This window comes from Coregonus lavaretus, assembly GCF_964263955.1.
Source record: "Coregonus lavaretus genome assembly, contig: HAP1_SCAFFOLD_1680, whole genome shotgun sequence".
Classification (NCBI taxonomy): Eukaryota; Metazoa; Chordata; class Actinopteri; order Salmoniformes; family Salmonidae; genus Coregonus; species Coregonus lavaretus.
The window spans coordinates 21444-37802 of NW_028158629.1; the positions used below are offsets into that span (position 1 = coordinate 21444).

At 45.7% G+C, this 16359-nt stretch overlaps 1 protein-coding gene across 1 annotated transcript; it reads right to left on the reverse strand.

Moving 5' to 3' along the window:
• Positions 1–781: 781 nt before the first annotated feature.
• LOC311123751 (indian hedgehog B protein-like) lies at positions 782–15889 on the reverse strand. Its single transcript, XM_084197990.1, has 3 exons — positions 15320–15889; positions 4483–4744; positions 782–2214 (listed from the first exon to the last, which is right to left on the reverse strand). Exons 1-3 carry the CDS (start codon positions 15617–15619, stop codon positions 1511–1513), a joined length of 1266 nt encoding a protein of 421 aa, XP_084054116.1. The 5' UTR covers positions 15620–15889; the 3' UTR covers positions 782–1510.
• Between the last annotated feature and the right edge of the window lie 470 nt (positions 15890–16359).

Sequence of the window (16359 nt, forward strand, 5' to 3'; positions counted from 1 at the left end):
TTGTAATCCGGATGACTGCTTCTTAAAGGTGCAACACGTAATCTAATCAACTCAGGTAGTTGAAAAACATAGACCCACGTGTAAAAACAAAGAAAAAAGTCTAACTTTTTCGCAATTGACGCTCCAAGAAGCGAGTTGAGCAGCAAGGATCCGAAAATCGCACCTCTTGCTCGTCCGTCAATTGATGAGCCTTTGGCCGGTTATGGAGCGATTAAGTTTCCCCTCTGCTCGTCCATCCTCTTAAAGGTACAGTTAACACTGTTATTATTAGCCGACTTGCCAAATGTTATGGCTGCAACTGGTGTGTGGGAGTTGCTGCTGCGAATAGACTTCTCCTTTATAATTTAATTGAATCATATGAAGTATTTTTTAACAGTCTACCATCTATGACTTAAAACAGTTATATAATCTGAGAGAAAGTAGGCAATATGTAGGCTACATTTTGTTACATGTCATTGTGGCCACAAAATGTCATCCCTATCATAAATGTGTATTCTGCATCTTGGTTTGAATGGGATCACCAATGCAGTGTAGTTAAATGGAGATCATAGAAGCTTAGTATCACGTGGAATTCTCAATCACTCTCGTGCAGTATCATTGTCTGGCAGTAGATGGCAGTAAGAGACACCTGTGCCAATACTTAAGAAACAACAACGTTAATGGCTTTATGACGCCTTCATAGAACTTTTATGGCTTCAGCCTTTAAAGTTGTTCTTTGGGTCCATATCTACAGTAAAGATAGTTACAAAGTTGGGATTTAAAATAGACAACAAAACCAGGAGCATTTCCATAATATTTAATTTCAAAAAATAAATCTTTAAATATCTCATTATACATCATATTAAAATCATAAACATTTTAGACATCTCTTTAATAAAATACAGTAAATGTTGCCTTAAAATATCATACCTCTGGATATGTTCTATTCATGGAGCCTATACTTTTGTTCAGTTGCCAAGTTGCGACATCATAGTCGTGTTATGACATCATAGTCGTGTTACGACATCTTACTATGAAGCAATCAACAAAGATCACAAAAGAAAATGCTTTGGATTTTTTTCATAATGGTAGCTTGATTTCAATGAGACACCTCCCAATGTTAAATAAAACAAACTCTCTCCCCTTTAGGAACTATGATCTCACCCACAGACACGACAAGGTCCACCTGTCCCATCTGTGTGAAGAGGACACATCCATTTGTATTTTTTCCGCGGGGGTCACAATGGTTTGTATACTATGGCATGAGAGAGCACATATTGTCTGTCTGTCCAGATTCATTCATGGCACTCTCCAATGAAATAGGCGTGGTCAGTCATCAAGCCCCACCCTTTTATTGAGAGTCCGCCCTCTGCATCAGTGTGCTAGACTCGAGAACAAGGTAAGCCCCACCCTTTGATAGTCAGGTCCAATGGGGCATCAGTCCAGTAGGTCAACTGGTCTGTATATCTCCCAACCAAGCCGATTACATTACTTCCTCATTTCCTCTCCAGTCTCCTCCCCCTCTAGAGTCTCACCTCCCTGGGTCAGCCAGTCCCCAGGGATGGAAATGTCCGGAGTCCAGCAGCAGACTGCCTATCCAGTACAGCAACTGGGAGTACCAGTGGACCCCGGTGTCTCCAAAATGGCCGCCAGCGGAGCCGGTCCAACGGTGCAGCAGGCGGAGTGGGGCGAAGGCCCAGTGGGCGAGGTCGTGCCCGTCCACCACCGCGTAGCACGACGTCACCACGCCGTTCACCGACAGCGTCCCATGGCGAGTGAGGGGCGCAAACACGCCCTTGTCCTCCTGCACACTCACCCGGGAGATCCGCGAGAGACGCCCCACGCCTTTTCTCCCCTCCTCCCCAGCCGCTGTGGTTAGCACACACTGTCCCGGCCGCGCGTCGCTGGCATATATCGTCCTCATACTACCAGGAGTTGGCTCCGCCCCTTCAGAGCAGTTTCCCTCGGACACGAACAGCAGGTGGGCAGCGGTGAGTGACAGGCCAACCCCGCCTTCGGTCCCAATGGTGTAGAATTCCTTCCGGGTTGCGGGGTCGCGGTCCAGAAAGGTGAGGACCTCGCTGTAAACGAGCTCTCCGCTGCCATCGCTCCCTGAAGAGGCGAGGACTCGCTCACCCGGCTGCAGGTCCTGGATCAACCTTTGACCCCCATCCTCTAGGGTCAACCACGCCCCTCCCGGAAAACACCCCCCTGATTTAGCGGCAACGGAGTGCTCTGACAGAGAGAGAGAGAGAGAGCATGGTTGTGAAACAATGCATTCTGTGTGGTGGACAGGTACACACATAGCAAATCTATTCCGCCCTTTAACTAAATATTAGCATCTTTATTTCCGCCTACTCCACAGAAAAGAACAAAAGCTGGCTGAAAGATTAAAGCTGCTGTTTGAATTTGTGTGTGTGTGTGTGTGTGTGTGTACGTGCATGCCCCTGCGGCTGTGTGCTTCCGTCCCTCAGTGTGTGTGTATGTCAGTGTGTGTACATTTGTGTTTTAAGGTGCTGAACTTGATGTGGTACATTGGGACTGTCTCAAGTCTGTCTACACACATATTTGGGCAAGGTAGGACCAAGGCCAGGTCCAGCCAAGTGATCGGAAAAACAGGAAGTGTGAAAGAGAATGTTCAGGTTAATCATCTGTGGACCAAGACTCCGCCCACTGCACCAACATAACCTCAAACTCCACATCATCTCCCAATTATCTCCAATGTATGGTGTAACATGCCATGTACTTGGTTGCTCAGGGGTGAAGTTTTCCCTAGACACAGATCTAGGATCAGCTTCCGTTCCCCCAATCCTAAACTTAACCATTTGTGGGGAAAATACAAAACTGACCCAAGATCAGCGCTAGGGGCAATTTCACCCTACATTTTCTTGGTCAATCTTTCTTCTTCTTCTTGTTTTGTCACACTGAGCCATCTTTCAACATTCACCTTTCCAGTCCTGAATTTAGTAGGGGTCTGGTTGGGTAGTGCCCCCTTGTGGGCTCTTTCTATTGGTGTCAGTTTTTGGGTCCCCCACTCAGTGAGTGTTACAATGGAGTTTTAGGGAAGCCTTGATATTATGATGTCACTTGTAGCAGCAGATTAGACTTCCTGGTCTACGAAGAGATGTCTTTCTTGAGTGGTTTCTCTTTTTCACAGTTTGCAGTTTCAGTAAAAATAAAAAATAAAAAGATGGTGCCCGGTGCCGTCTTCCGATCAAGTCAAGGACTGGTGACTCGCAACCCGATCTGGGTAAGAAGGAAAGAGAAGGAACAGAGGGAAAATAAATGAAGAGAGGACAGAGGGAAAACAAATGGAGAGGACAGAGGGAAAAGAGCATTTCAGGCACCACATAGTACAAGGGAAGAGAGATTTTATTATGTTTTACCTTCGTTTATTTAGTAAATATTTTCTTAACTCTTTCTTGAACTGCATTGTTGGTTAAGGGCTTGTAACTAAGCAGTTCACGGTACCCATTGTATTCGGCGCATGTGAAAAATAAAAATGTGATTTGATTTGATCTGTCTGCTCTGTTGTGTTCTATTCTAGTTATTCTGTTCTGTGTTCTATACCGTTCCCCTAACAACCAAATCAGTCCTGAACAAGGGTCATCGCTTAGCTACACTACTAACGTCTGTGGCTTTATCAATGAGGCTACATCAATGAGGCTACATCAATGAGGCTACATCAATGGGAGGAAAAAAAAGCAGAAGAGAGACACAAAGTAAACTGAAGCAATGCTGCGCACCAACACATACTGCCTCAGCATAGCATGCCACTAACATAAGGGAGTCATTTCTAGCAAAAGGGGGTTTGTGAGTGAGTGAGTGAGTGAGTGAGTGGGTGAGTGACCACATAAAGTTGGAGTGAGTAAGTGTGAAGTAAAGGACCACGTAAAGTTGCAGTAGCTACCTCTCCCTTAATGGTGAGTCACTCTACTGATCCAAATGTAAGCTTTAAGCAGGACGGCTCATAGACGTGTCAAGAGACAGTTGCGGTAAAGGGGTTAGGAAAGAAGCTGGGAAGTCAGTCACCCAAAGCGGCTGTATGTCCCTCTAGCTGTGACAAAAAAAGCAGGCATCCATTTTGATTTGATCCATAGTGACGAGGTGGCCACAGTTGAAGGACGTCTTCAAGTGGTTCAGTGTTAGGTTTTCCAAGTAAGGAAGATAGAGGACTGTTGCTGTCCCTCCTCTGCTAAGTGTGTGTCCAGTGTGTGTCCAGTTAAGGTGAAGGCAGTCAAAAACCCTCTCAAATCATTCACTGTGTATCAAATCATTCACTATTCATATTTTCACTATTATCGTGTCCCGAGAAAGAGTGAGAGGTTGTTGTTTTGCGTTAGTGGCAGTTAAGTGAAACAGACATCACAGTGTGTTACTGCTACATTCACCATCCTCCAGTCTCTCTCTGATGCTTGTTCAATCTCCCTCTCGCTCTCGCTCTTGCTCTCCCCCTCCCCCTCCCCCTACCCCTCCCCCTACCCCTCTCTCTCCGTCTCTCACCCGACTTAACGCTGCAGTGCACGTGGGCCTTGGACTCGTAGTAGACCCAGTCGAAGCCGGCCTCCACGGCCAGTCGAGCCAACATGGCGTACTTGTTGCGGTCGCGGTCAGAGGTCGTGATGTCAACCGCCCGTCCCTCGTAGTGGAGCGACTCCTCAGAATGGTGTCCGTCCTCGTCCCAGCCCTCAGTGACCCGGAGGCGCACCCCTGGCCACAGGTTCATCACCGAGATGGCCAGAGAGTTCAGCTTGTCCTTGCAGCGCTGCCCGGGGAGGGTCAAGGTTTAAGGGTCATGGGAGGGAGGCAAGAGAGACAGGAGTGTTAGAGATGTGGGGTTATACTACATGCGTCAGTGTGTAATCCAAAGTGCATTTATGACAGTTCATGGACATAAAATGGCTGAAAGAATGATTACACATCCATCTCAATGTAGTCCATAACTCTTTCCCAATGGTCTTTCCTTGATTCCTCATGTCCTCTTTTCTCACCTCCTGCTCAAAACGCATTGGAGGAGAAGATCAATAGTCCCTAAGCAAGTATTCGAGGACAGCCAATTGAGAAAGAACCCTGGTCCTATAGCTATCCATCAGGCATCCACCCAATCCAACCAACGTAGAAGCCTGGGGCTGTTCAACCAACCAGCCACCCCACCACAGAAGGCTCCACTCCCCAACACCACCCCCCTGCATCTGGCCAGCCGACAATTCCCCCCCACCCCCACAGTCCCATCAGCCCTGGTGTTTGCTCTCTGTGGCGAGAGAGGAGGCTGAGAGTCTAAGTTAGGGACCAGAGAAAGGGTGGAGAGGTAGGGTGGGTTGGGGTGAGGTTAGGGGGGTATTGGGGTAGGGGGGTGAAGTTAGAGGGTATTAGAGAGGAGGATTGAGGGAGGTGTGGGTATGGACAGCACGCCAATGCAGCTCTCCCCAAATTTGGGTTTAGTGAGGGTGAGCAAATAGAAGGTGAGAGGGCCTATTGAGGACCCTGAGGGTGTTGGACGCCCCCTAGTCCGCACCCCACACACAAACCAAGCACACACACACACACTTGCCCTAAGATCAGCTAAAGCTGAATCTCTCATTCTTTTTGTCACCATCATCCCCAATAGGAGACATGCCACTAATTTATTGTGATAACTGTGAAAACCATTGGAGCAGGGTTATTCACATCTCACCCTATAGGAGGTCCGGACTAGTGCTGGTTTTCTGTTCTACCTGATAATGAATTGCACTCACCGGGTGTCCCAGGTCTAAATCATTCCCTGATTAGAGGGGAAGAATGACAAAAAAGCAATAGAACTGGCTTGGAGGTCCAGATTTGAATTTGAGGGACATGGTGTCATGTAGACAGTGTGACACATAGCTTCTGCAGACTGAAAGGGTGGGTTAGGTCCCAAGTTTCCCTGAGCCGGTGATATACACAGGCCCTTACTGTTTCACCCTGTGTACATTTCCGTTTCTAACACATACAGTGTACATGTCTGGTAGGTATATATATACAGTGAATTCGGAAAGTATTCAGACCCTTTGAAAAAGCTTATTCTAAAACTGATAAAATAAAATAAAATCCTCATCAATCTACACACAATACCCTATAAAACAGAAATACCTTATTTACATAAGTATTCAGACTCTTTGCTATGAGACTCAAAATTGAGTTCAGGTGCATCCGGTTTCCATTAATCATCCTTGAGATGTTTCTACAACTTGATTGGAGTCCACCTGTGGTAAATTCAATTGATTGGACATGATTTGGAAAGGCACACACCTGCCTATATAAGGTTGCACAGTTGACAGTGCATGTCAGAGCAAAAACCAAGCCATGAGGTCGAAGGAATTGTCCGTAGAGCTCCGAGACAGGATTGTGTCGAGGCACAGATCTGGGGAAAGGTACCAAAAAATGTCTGCAGCATTGAAGGTCCACAAGAACACAGTGGCCTCCATCATTCTTAAATGGAAGAAGTTTGGAACCACCAAGACTCTTCCTAGAGCTGGCCACCCAGCCAAACTGAGCAATTGGGGGAGAAGGGCCTTGGTCATGGAGGTGACCAAGAACCCGATGGTCACTCTGACAGAGCTCCAGAGTTCCTTTGTGGAGATGGGAGAACCATCCAGAAGGACAACCATAATAATAATAATAATATGCCATTTAGCAGACGCTTTTATCCAAAGCGACTTACAGTCGTGCGTGCATACATTTTTGTGCATCTCTGCAGCACTACACAATCAGGCCTTTATGGTAGAGTGGCCAGACGGAAGCCACTCCTCAGTAAAAGGCACATGACATCCCGCTTGGAGTTTGCCAAAACACACCTAAAGGACTCTCAGACCTTGAGAAACAAGATTCTCTGGTCTGATGAAACCAAGATTGAACTCTTTGGCCTGAATGCCAAGCGTCACGTCTGGAGGAAACCTGGCACCATCCCTACGGTGAAGCATGGTGGTGGCAGCAGAGAGACCTGAAAATAGTTGTGCAGCGACGCTCCCCATACACTCTGACAGAGCTTGAGAGGATCTGCAGAGAAGAATGGGAGAAACTCCCCACATACAGGTGTGCCAAACTTGTAGCGTCATACCCAAGAAGACTTGAGGCTGTAATCGCTGCCAAAGGTGCTTCAACAAAGTACTGAGTAAAGGGTCTGAATACTTATGTAAATGTCATATTACGTTTTTTTATTTTAAATAAATTTGCACACAAAAAATAAAACTTTTGCTTTGTCATTATGGGGTGTTGTGTGTAGATTGATTAGGAAAAAATACAATTAATCCATTTTAGACAAAGGCTGTAACGTAACAAAATGTGGAAAATGTCAAGGGGTCTGAATACTTTCAGAATGTGCTGTGTATATATATACAGTGGGGAGAACAAGTATTTGATACACTGCCGATTTTGCAGGTTTTCCTACTTACAAAGCATGTAGAGGTCTGTAATTTTTATCATACAGTGGGGGAAAAAAGTATTTAGTCAGCCACCAATTGTACAAGTTCTCCCACTTAAAAAGATGAGAGAGGCCTGTAATTTTCATCATAGGTACACGTCAACTCTGACAGACAAAATGAGAAAAAGAAATCCAGAAAATCACATTGTAGGATTTTTAATGAATTTATTTACAAATTATGGTGGAAAATAAGTATTTGGTCAATAACAAAAGTCTCTCAATATTTTGTTATATACCCTTTGTTGGCAATGACACAGGTCAAACGTTTTCTGTAAGTCTTCACAAGGTTTTCACACACTGTTGCTGGTATTTTGGCCCATTCCTCCATGCAGATCTCCTCTAGAGCAGTGATGTTTTGGGGCTGTCGCTGGGCAACACAGACTTTCAACTCCCTCCAAAGATTTTCTATGGGGTTGAGATCTGGAGACTGGCTAGGCCACTCCAGGACCTTGAAATGCTTCTTACGTAGCCACTCCTTCGTTGCCCGGGCGGTGTGTTTGGGATCATTGTCATACTGAAAGACCCAGCCACGTTTCATCTTCAATGCCCTTGCTGATGGAAGGAGGTTTTCACTCAAAATCTCACGATACATGGCCCCATTCATTCTTTCCTTTACATTGATCAGTCGTCCTGGTCCCTTTGCAGAAAAACAGCCCCAAAGCATGATGTTTCCACCCCCATGCTTCACAGTAGGTATGGTGTTCTTTGGATGCAACTCAGCCTTCTTTGTCCTCCAAACACGACGAGTTGAGTTTTTCCCAAAAAGTTATATTTTGGTTTCATCTGACCATATGACATTCTCCCAATCCTCTTCTGGATCATCCAAATGCACTTTAGCAAACTTCAGACGGGCCTGGACATGTACTGGCTTAAGCAGGGGGACACGTCTGGCACTGCAGGATTTGAGTCCCTGGCGGCGTAGTGTGTTACTGATGGTAGGCTTTGTTACTTTGGTCCCAGCTCTCTGCAGGTCATTCACTAGGTCCCCCCGTGTGGTTCTGGGATTTTTGCTCACCGTTCTTGTGATCATTTTGACCCCACGGGGTGAGATCTTGCGTGGAGCCCCAGATCGAGGGAGATTATCAGTGGTCTTGTATGTCTTCCATTTCCTAATAATTGCTCCCACAGTTGATTTCTTCAAACCAAGCTGCTTACCTATTGCAGATTCAGTCTTCCCAGCCTGGTGCAGGTCTACAATTTTGTTTCTGGTGTCCTTTGACAGCTCTTTTGGAGTGTGACTGTTTGAGGTTGTGGACAGGTGTCTTTTATACTGATAACAAGTTCAAACAGGTGCCATTAATACAGGTAACGAGTGGAGGACAGAGGAGCCTCTTAAAGAAGAAGTTACAGGTCTGTGAGAGCCAGAAATCTTGCTTGTTTGTAGGTGACCAAATACTTATTTTCCACCATAATTTGCAAATAAATTCATTAAAAATCCTACAATGTGATTTTCTGGATTATTTTTTCTCAATTTGTCTGTCATAGTTGACGTGTACCTATGATGAAAATTACAGGCCTCTCTCATCTTTTTAAGTGCGAGAACTTGCACAATTGGTGGCTGACTAAATACTTTTTTCCCCCACTGTAGGTACACTTCAACTGTGAGAGACGGAATCTAAAACAAAATTCCAGAAAATCACATTGTATGATTTTTAAGTAATTAATTTGCATTTTATTGCATGACATAAGTATTTGATCACCTACCAACCAGTAAGAATTCTGGCTCTCACAGACCTGTTAGTTTTTCTTTAAGAAGCCCTCCTGTTCTCCACTCATTACCTGTATTAACTGCACCTGTTTGAACTCATGACCTGTATAAAAGACACCTGTCCACACACTCAATCAAACAGACTCCAACCTCTCCACAATGGCCAAGACCAGAGAGCTGTGTAAGGACATCAGGGATAAAATTGTAGACCTGCACAAGGCTGGGATGGGCTACAGGACAATAGGCAAGCAGCTTGGTGAGAAGGCAACAACTGTTGGCGCAATTATTAGAAAATGGAAGAAGTTCAAGATGACGGTCAATCACCCTCGGTCTGGGGCTCCATGCAAGATCTCACCTCGTGGGGCATCAATGATCATGAGGAAGGTGAGGGATCAGCCCAGAACTACACGGCAGGACCTGGTCAATGACCTGAAGAGAGCTGGGACCACAGTCTCAAAGAAAACCATTAGTAACACACTACGCCGTCATGGATTAAAATCCTGCAGTGCACGCAAGGTCCCCCTGTTCAAGCCAGCGCATGTCCAGGCCCGTCTGAAGTTTGCCAATGACCATCTGGATGATCCAGAGGAAGAATGGGAGAAGGTCATGTGGTCTGATGAGACAAAAATAGAGCTTTTTGGTCTAAACTCCACTCGCCGTGTTTGGAGGAAGAAGAAGGATGAGTACAACCCCAAGAACACCATCCCAACCATGAAGCATGGAGGTGGAAACATCATTCTTTGGGGATGCTTTTCTGCAAAGGGGACAGGACGACCGCACCGTATTGAGAGGAGGATGGATGGGGCCATGTATCGTGAGATCTTGGCCAACAGCCTCCTTCCCTCAGTAAGAGCATTGAAGATGGGTCGTGGCTGGGTCTTCCAGCATGACAACGACCCGAAACACACAGCCAGGGCAACTAAGGAGTGGCTCCGTAAGAAGCATCTCAAGGTCCTGGAGTGGCCTAGCCATTCTCCAGACCTGAACCCAATAGAACATCTTTGGAGGGAGCTGAAAGTCCGTATTGCCCAGCGACAGCCTCAAAACCTGAAGGATCTGGAGAAGGTCTGTATGGAGGAGTGGGCCAAAATCCCTGCTGCAGTGTGTGCAAACCTGGTCAAGACCTACAGGAAACGTATGATCTCTGTAATTGCAAACAAAGGTTTCTGTACCAAATATTAAGATCTGCTTTTCTGATGTATCAAATACTTATGTCATGCAATAAAATACAAATTAATTACTTAAAAATCATACAATGTGATTTTCTGGATTTCTGTTTTAGATTCCGTCTCTCACAGTTGAAGTGTACCTATGATACAAATTACAGACCTCTACATGCTTTGTAAGTAGGAAAACCTGCAAAATAGGAAGTGTATTAAATACTTGTTCTCCCCACTGTATATATATATATATATATATATACAGTACCAGTCAAAAGTTTGGACACACCTACTCATTCACGGGTTTTTCTTTATTTTTACTATTTTCTACATTGTAGAATAATAGTGAAGACATCAAAACGATGAAATAACACATATGGAATCATGTAGTAACATAAAAGTGTTAAACAAATCAAAATATATTTTATATTTGAGATTCTTCAAATAGCCACCCTTTGCCTTGATGACAACTTTTCACACTCTTGGCATTCTCTCAACCAGCTTCACCTGGAATGCTTTTGCAACAGTCTTGAAAGAGTTTCCACATATGCTGAGCACTTGTTGGCTGCTTTTCCTTCACTCTGCCGTCCGACTCATCCCAAACCATCTCAATTGGGTTGAGGTCAGGGGATTGTGGATGCCAGGTCATCTGATGCAGCACTCCATCACTCTCCTTCTTGGTAAAATAGCCCTTACACAGCCTGGAGGTGTGTTGGGTCATTGTCCTGTTAAAAAACAAATGATAGTCCCACTAAGCACAAACCAGATAGGATGGCGTATCGCTGCAGAATGCTGTGGTAGCCATGCTGGTTAAGTGTGCCTTGAATTCTAAATAAATCACAGACAGTGTCACCTCCTCCATACATGTGGAGATCATCCGTTCACCTACACCGCGTCTCACAAAGACACGGCGGTTGGAACCAAACATGTCCAATTTGGACTCCAGACCAAAAACAAAATTTCCAACGGTCTAATGTCATTTTGCTCGTGTTTCTTGGCCCAAGCAGGTCACTTCTTCTTATTGGTGTCCTTTAGTAGGGATTTCTTTGCAGGAATTCGACCATGAAGGCCTGATTTACACAGTCCCCTCTGAACAGTTGAAGTTGAGATGTGTCTGTTACTTGAACTCTGTGAAGCATTTAATTTGGGCTGCAATTTCTGAGGCTGGTAACTTAACTGAACTTATCCTCTGCAGCAGAGGTAACTCTGGGTCTTCCATTCTTGTGGCGGTCCACATGAGATCCAGTTTCATCATAGTGCTTGATGGTTTTTGAGACTGCATTTGAAGAAACTTTAAAAGTTATTGAAATGTTCCGTATTGACCGACCTTCATGTCTTAAAGTAATGATGGACTGTCGTTTCTCTTTGCTTATTTGAGCTGTTCTCGCCATAATATGGACTTGGTCTTTTACCAAATAGGGCTATCTTCTACCTTGTCACAACACAACTGATTGGCTCAAACGCATTAAGAAGGAAAGAAATTACACAAATTAACTTTTAACAAGGCACACCTGTTAATTGAAATACATTCCAGGTGACTACCTCATGAAGCTGGTTGAGAGAATGTCAAGAGTGTGCAAAACTGTCATCAAGGCAAAGGGTGGCTATTTGAAGAAACTTAAATATAAAACACTTTTTTTGGTTACGAACACATTCAATAATTGTTATTTCATAGTTTTGATGTCTTCACTATTATTCTATGATGTAAAAAATAGTCTAAATAAATAAAAACCCTTGAATGAGTCGAATCCAGGCTCTGTCGTAGCCGGCCGTGACCGGGAGACCCATGGGGCGGCGCGCAATTGGCCCAGCGTCGTCCAGGGTAGGGGAGGGAATGGCCGGCAGGGATGTAGCTCAGTTGATAGAGCATGGCGTTTGCAACGCCAGGGTTGTGGGTTCGATTCCCACAGGGGGTATGAAAAAAAATACAAAATTATGTAAGTCGCTCTGGATAAGAGCGTCTGCTAAATGACGTAAATGTAAATGTGTGTCCAGACTTTTGACTGGTACTATATATATATATATATATATAAGGGGTCTGAATACTTTCTGAATGTGCGATATATATATATATATATATATATATATATATATATATATATATATATCGCGCATTCGGAAAGTATTCAGACCCCTTGACATTTTCCACATTTTGTTACGTTACAGCCTTGTTCTAAAATGGATTAAATTGTATTTTTCCTCATCAATCTACACTCAATACCCCATAATGACAAAGCAAAAACAGGTTTTATTTTTTGTGTGCAAATTTATAAAAAACGAAAAAACATAAATATGACATTTACATAAGTATTCAGACCCTTTACTCAGTACTTTGTTGAAGCACCTTTGGCAGCGATTACAGTTTCGAGTCTTCTTGGGTATGACGCTACAAGCTTGGCACACCTGTATCTGGGGAGTTTCTCCCATTCTTCTCTGCAGATCCTCTCAAGCTCCGTCAGGTTGGATGGGGAGCGTCGCTGCACAGCTATTTTCAGGTCTCTCCAGAGATGTTCGATCGGGTTCAAGTCCGGGCTCTGGCTGGACATTCAGAGACTTGTCCCGAAGCCACTCCTGCGTTGTCTTGGCTGTGTGCTTAGGGTTGTTTGAGGTCCTGAGCGCTCTGGAGCAGGTTTTCATCAAGGATCTCTCTGTACTTTGCTCAGTTCATCTTTCCCTCGATCCTGACTAGTCTCCCAGTCCCTGACGCTGAAAAACATCCCCACAGCATGATGCTGCCACCACTATGCTTCACCATAGGGATGGTGCCAGATTTCCTCCAGACGTGACGCTTGGCATATATGTATATATACACATACACTGAGTGTACAAAACATTAGGAACACCTTCCTAATATTGAGTTTCCCCCCTTTTGCCCTCAGAACAGCCTCAATTTGTTGGGGGCATGGACTCTACAAGGTGTCGAAAGGAGTTCCACAGGGATGCTGGCCCATGTTGACTCCAATGCTTCCTACAGTTGTGTCAAGTTGGCTGGATGTCCTTTGGGTGGTGGACCATTCTTGATACACACGGGAAACTGTTGAGCGTTGCAGTTTTTGACACTTAACCCAGTGCGCCTGGCACTTACTACCATACCCTGTTCAAAGGTACGTAAATATTTTGTCTTGCCCATTCACCCTCTGAATGGCACACATACACAATCCGTCTCAATTGTCTCAAGGCTTAAAAATCATTATTTAACCTGTCTTCTCCCCACATCTACACTGATTGAAGTGGATTTAACAAGTGACATCAATAAGGGATCATAGCTTTCACCTGGATTCACCTGGTGTTCCTAATGTTTTGTGCAATCAGTGTATGTATTCTACCGCAGGATTTCTATTAAGAGGAGACATAGGCAGAGGCACTGCCACTCTAGGCCAACTGAACAGCTCAACTCGGGCTAAATTGGTGGTGGCCCCAAATGCTACAATAATCTTTTGACACTATGCGTCTTTTACGTGTTGCATTTGAATAGGCTTAGGCTATTAGTTTGGCCAATGCTGTATTTCAAAATCTATGAATGGTGTTCTAACTTATTTTTCCATGTCGGTCCTAACTCAGGTTCACGGGGATAAGAATAGCTCATTGCAGAGTCGCAATAGATGCCTTTTCACAGAGTGGTGTGGATTTTAACATCTATTTTTTCCTCTGCGGTCGCAGACACGAACTCGAGTCCATAAATCAGTAGATTAATTTTGTTGGTTTTACTTTCAAGGTACAGATCGACGGGGTTTCTGTAGGAGCGGTTTCGCACTAACCACGAGCTACACAAACATTCGATGCCGAGTTGACAACACGTGCCTGTGCAGTGTGCACACCTATGGCTTCGGCCGCTGAACAGTCACGTCTGTATGAGCGCTCCAGTGCCACTCGCGGGCAGGCAAGTCACCACCGCTGATTTAAAAATAAGAGGCGAAAAAATGTGTATAATTAGGGCTTGAATGCATGTGAAGTGGACTATTTTTGCACATGTGTGCTTAAAAAACAAACAGAAAAAGAACACAAAATGGTGAAAAACAAACAGGAGGTTGTCTCCTGTGGCTGGCGGCGGCGGTCGCGCTTGGAGCACATAAATTGTGCGCAGGTCAAGTTAAACGCGCAGCCCTGTGTGTTTGTGTGCGCTTGGAGCGAGGTGACAGCTGAAAACCGAGTGAGATCGGGCACTCTATTTCCACATGGGGGACATAAACGCTCGTGCTTTCATAGGAAGCCCGTGGTCACAAGAGGCAGATATAAATACTTTATTCCTAGGGAATTGAAGTCAAATAAATTCCACTCTTGGAACCACATCAATGAGCGTGTCGTAAAAATTCTGACAGTCCAAAAAGCGACCGTTAACTCTGGCCAGTCAGGCTAAAACGAACGGTAAACATTTGCGTATGCTCCGAGTCAGGCTCTGACCAAATAGGACGATTGGGTGTTTTTCCCTCAAAATTATGTGAATACAGAGGACATAGTGTTTTAATTACATGCTTCCACTATTCCGTACTTTTGTAGAAAGGGTTGCGTTATAGGGTTTGTTACCGCTGCCCAGCTTTACGCATGCGGCAGCCCCAGTTTCAATGAACTCCTAATATCTCATGCGATGCTATTTCAGCTCTGGACGAAACATGCTGGAACCAACCATAAGACTAGTCCAACTGACGTCCTGCGGGTGACCTGATGAGGGACATACTTGCAAACCTCTCCATATCCCAATAACATTCTGAGTCACCCTCCATATCTATCCCTTTGCCAACAATACGCTCTTTGGATTGCGTGACTCGAGCACGTTGTGCAAATACGCACTCTCTGTAATCAGTGCTGTGCACAGCTCCGGGCCAGGAAACCAAAGTCAATAACACCGCATCGATAAGACAGGTCCACGGGTTTAAAGGCTGAGCAAAGTACAAGAGGTAGGCTATAGGCAGCTACCCAAACCCACAGAAAAGCAAGTGTCCCAAGTGCAGATATGTGTTTGACATGGCCAATGAAACATGTTATCACAGTAGGGCTTTACGAATCTAGTCTATACAGGGTCTAGGCTAGTCTTACCTGTGTCATCATCCGGTCCGCACCTGTGTTCTCTTCATCTTTGAAGATGATGTCAGGGTTATAGTTCGGGGTCAGCTCTTTGAAGCGCTCCGAGTTCCGGGTTATTTTCCCCTCATGTCGACCACTCGCACCTAGTGTCTTCTCGGCTACGTTAGGGCTGAACTGCTTGTAGGCAAGTGGCGCAAGCTTCCTCGGTGACCGCCTCTTGCCATATCCCCTTCCCGGTCCGCAGCCCTCGCTGACCTGCGAGAGAATCACTGCGCACCCGGCGAGGCACGCCACGAGCCTGGGGAGTAGCATTCCACTCACCCACGCCAACGGACACCCCGGATGGAGGTGACAGAAAAATGTCACTGATCAATTTAAAACACCTCCTCCCCCTGGTCGCTGATGATCTCCTTTCACAGGGTACAAGAGGGGGAGGAGGACAGGACAGTTACAAATGAATCACCGAGTCCCCAAAACTCGCCATATCCCGGCGCGCAAAAGGACAGTGCGCTACTGGAGATGTAGTACCGCGCCGGCGTCTTTTAGAACCCCAGGTAAGATCCCCTATAATAAAGTGCGGGTGCGTTCAACTGCTCCTCTCACGGTGAACGTCTCCTCTCCCAGTCCAAGCGGAGACAGGCTCATAAATAGGGAAAGATCCGTTTATCTTGGCAGACAGGTTCAAAGCCGTTCCCTAGCTGTGAGAAACGTCCCTCAGTCAGACAGGCCCCGGTGCGCAGACTGACTGGGCTTTTGGGTAGCGGTCAAAGGGTGTCCCCGCAGCGGTTTTCCTGCCACTCGGCTTTCAATGCGTGGCCTGTGGTGCGAGACTCTCCGCTCAACTGGAAATGGAAGAGTTCCGAAAGATCAGATGCCGTGGAGGAGACCGCGCCCTGCCAGTCCTGCCCTCTATCCCGTCCCAGCCTACCTCTCCTCCCATCGGGTCAGCCCGGCCGAGCCATTTCACTTTATTGCCCACACGCTCGGCTCTCTCCGCTCAACGCCACTGTGCTAGACAAATACCAGCCTACGGCCGTCTAGACTCGCGCATA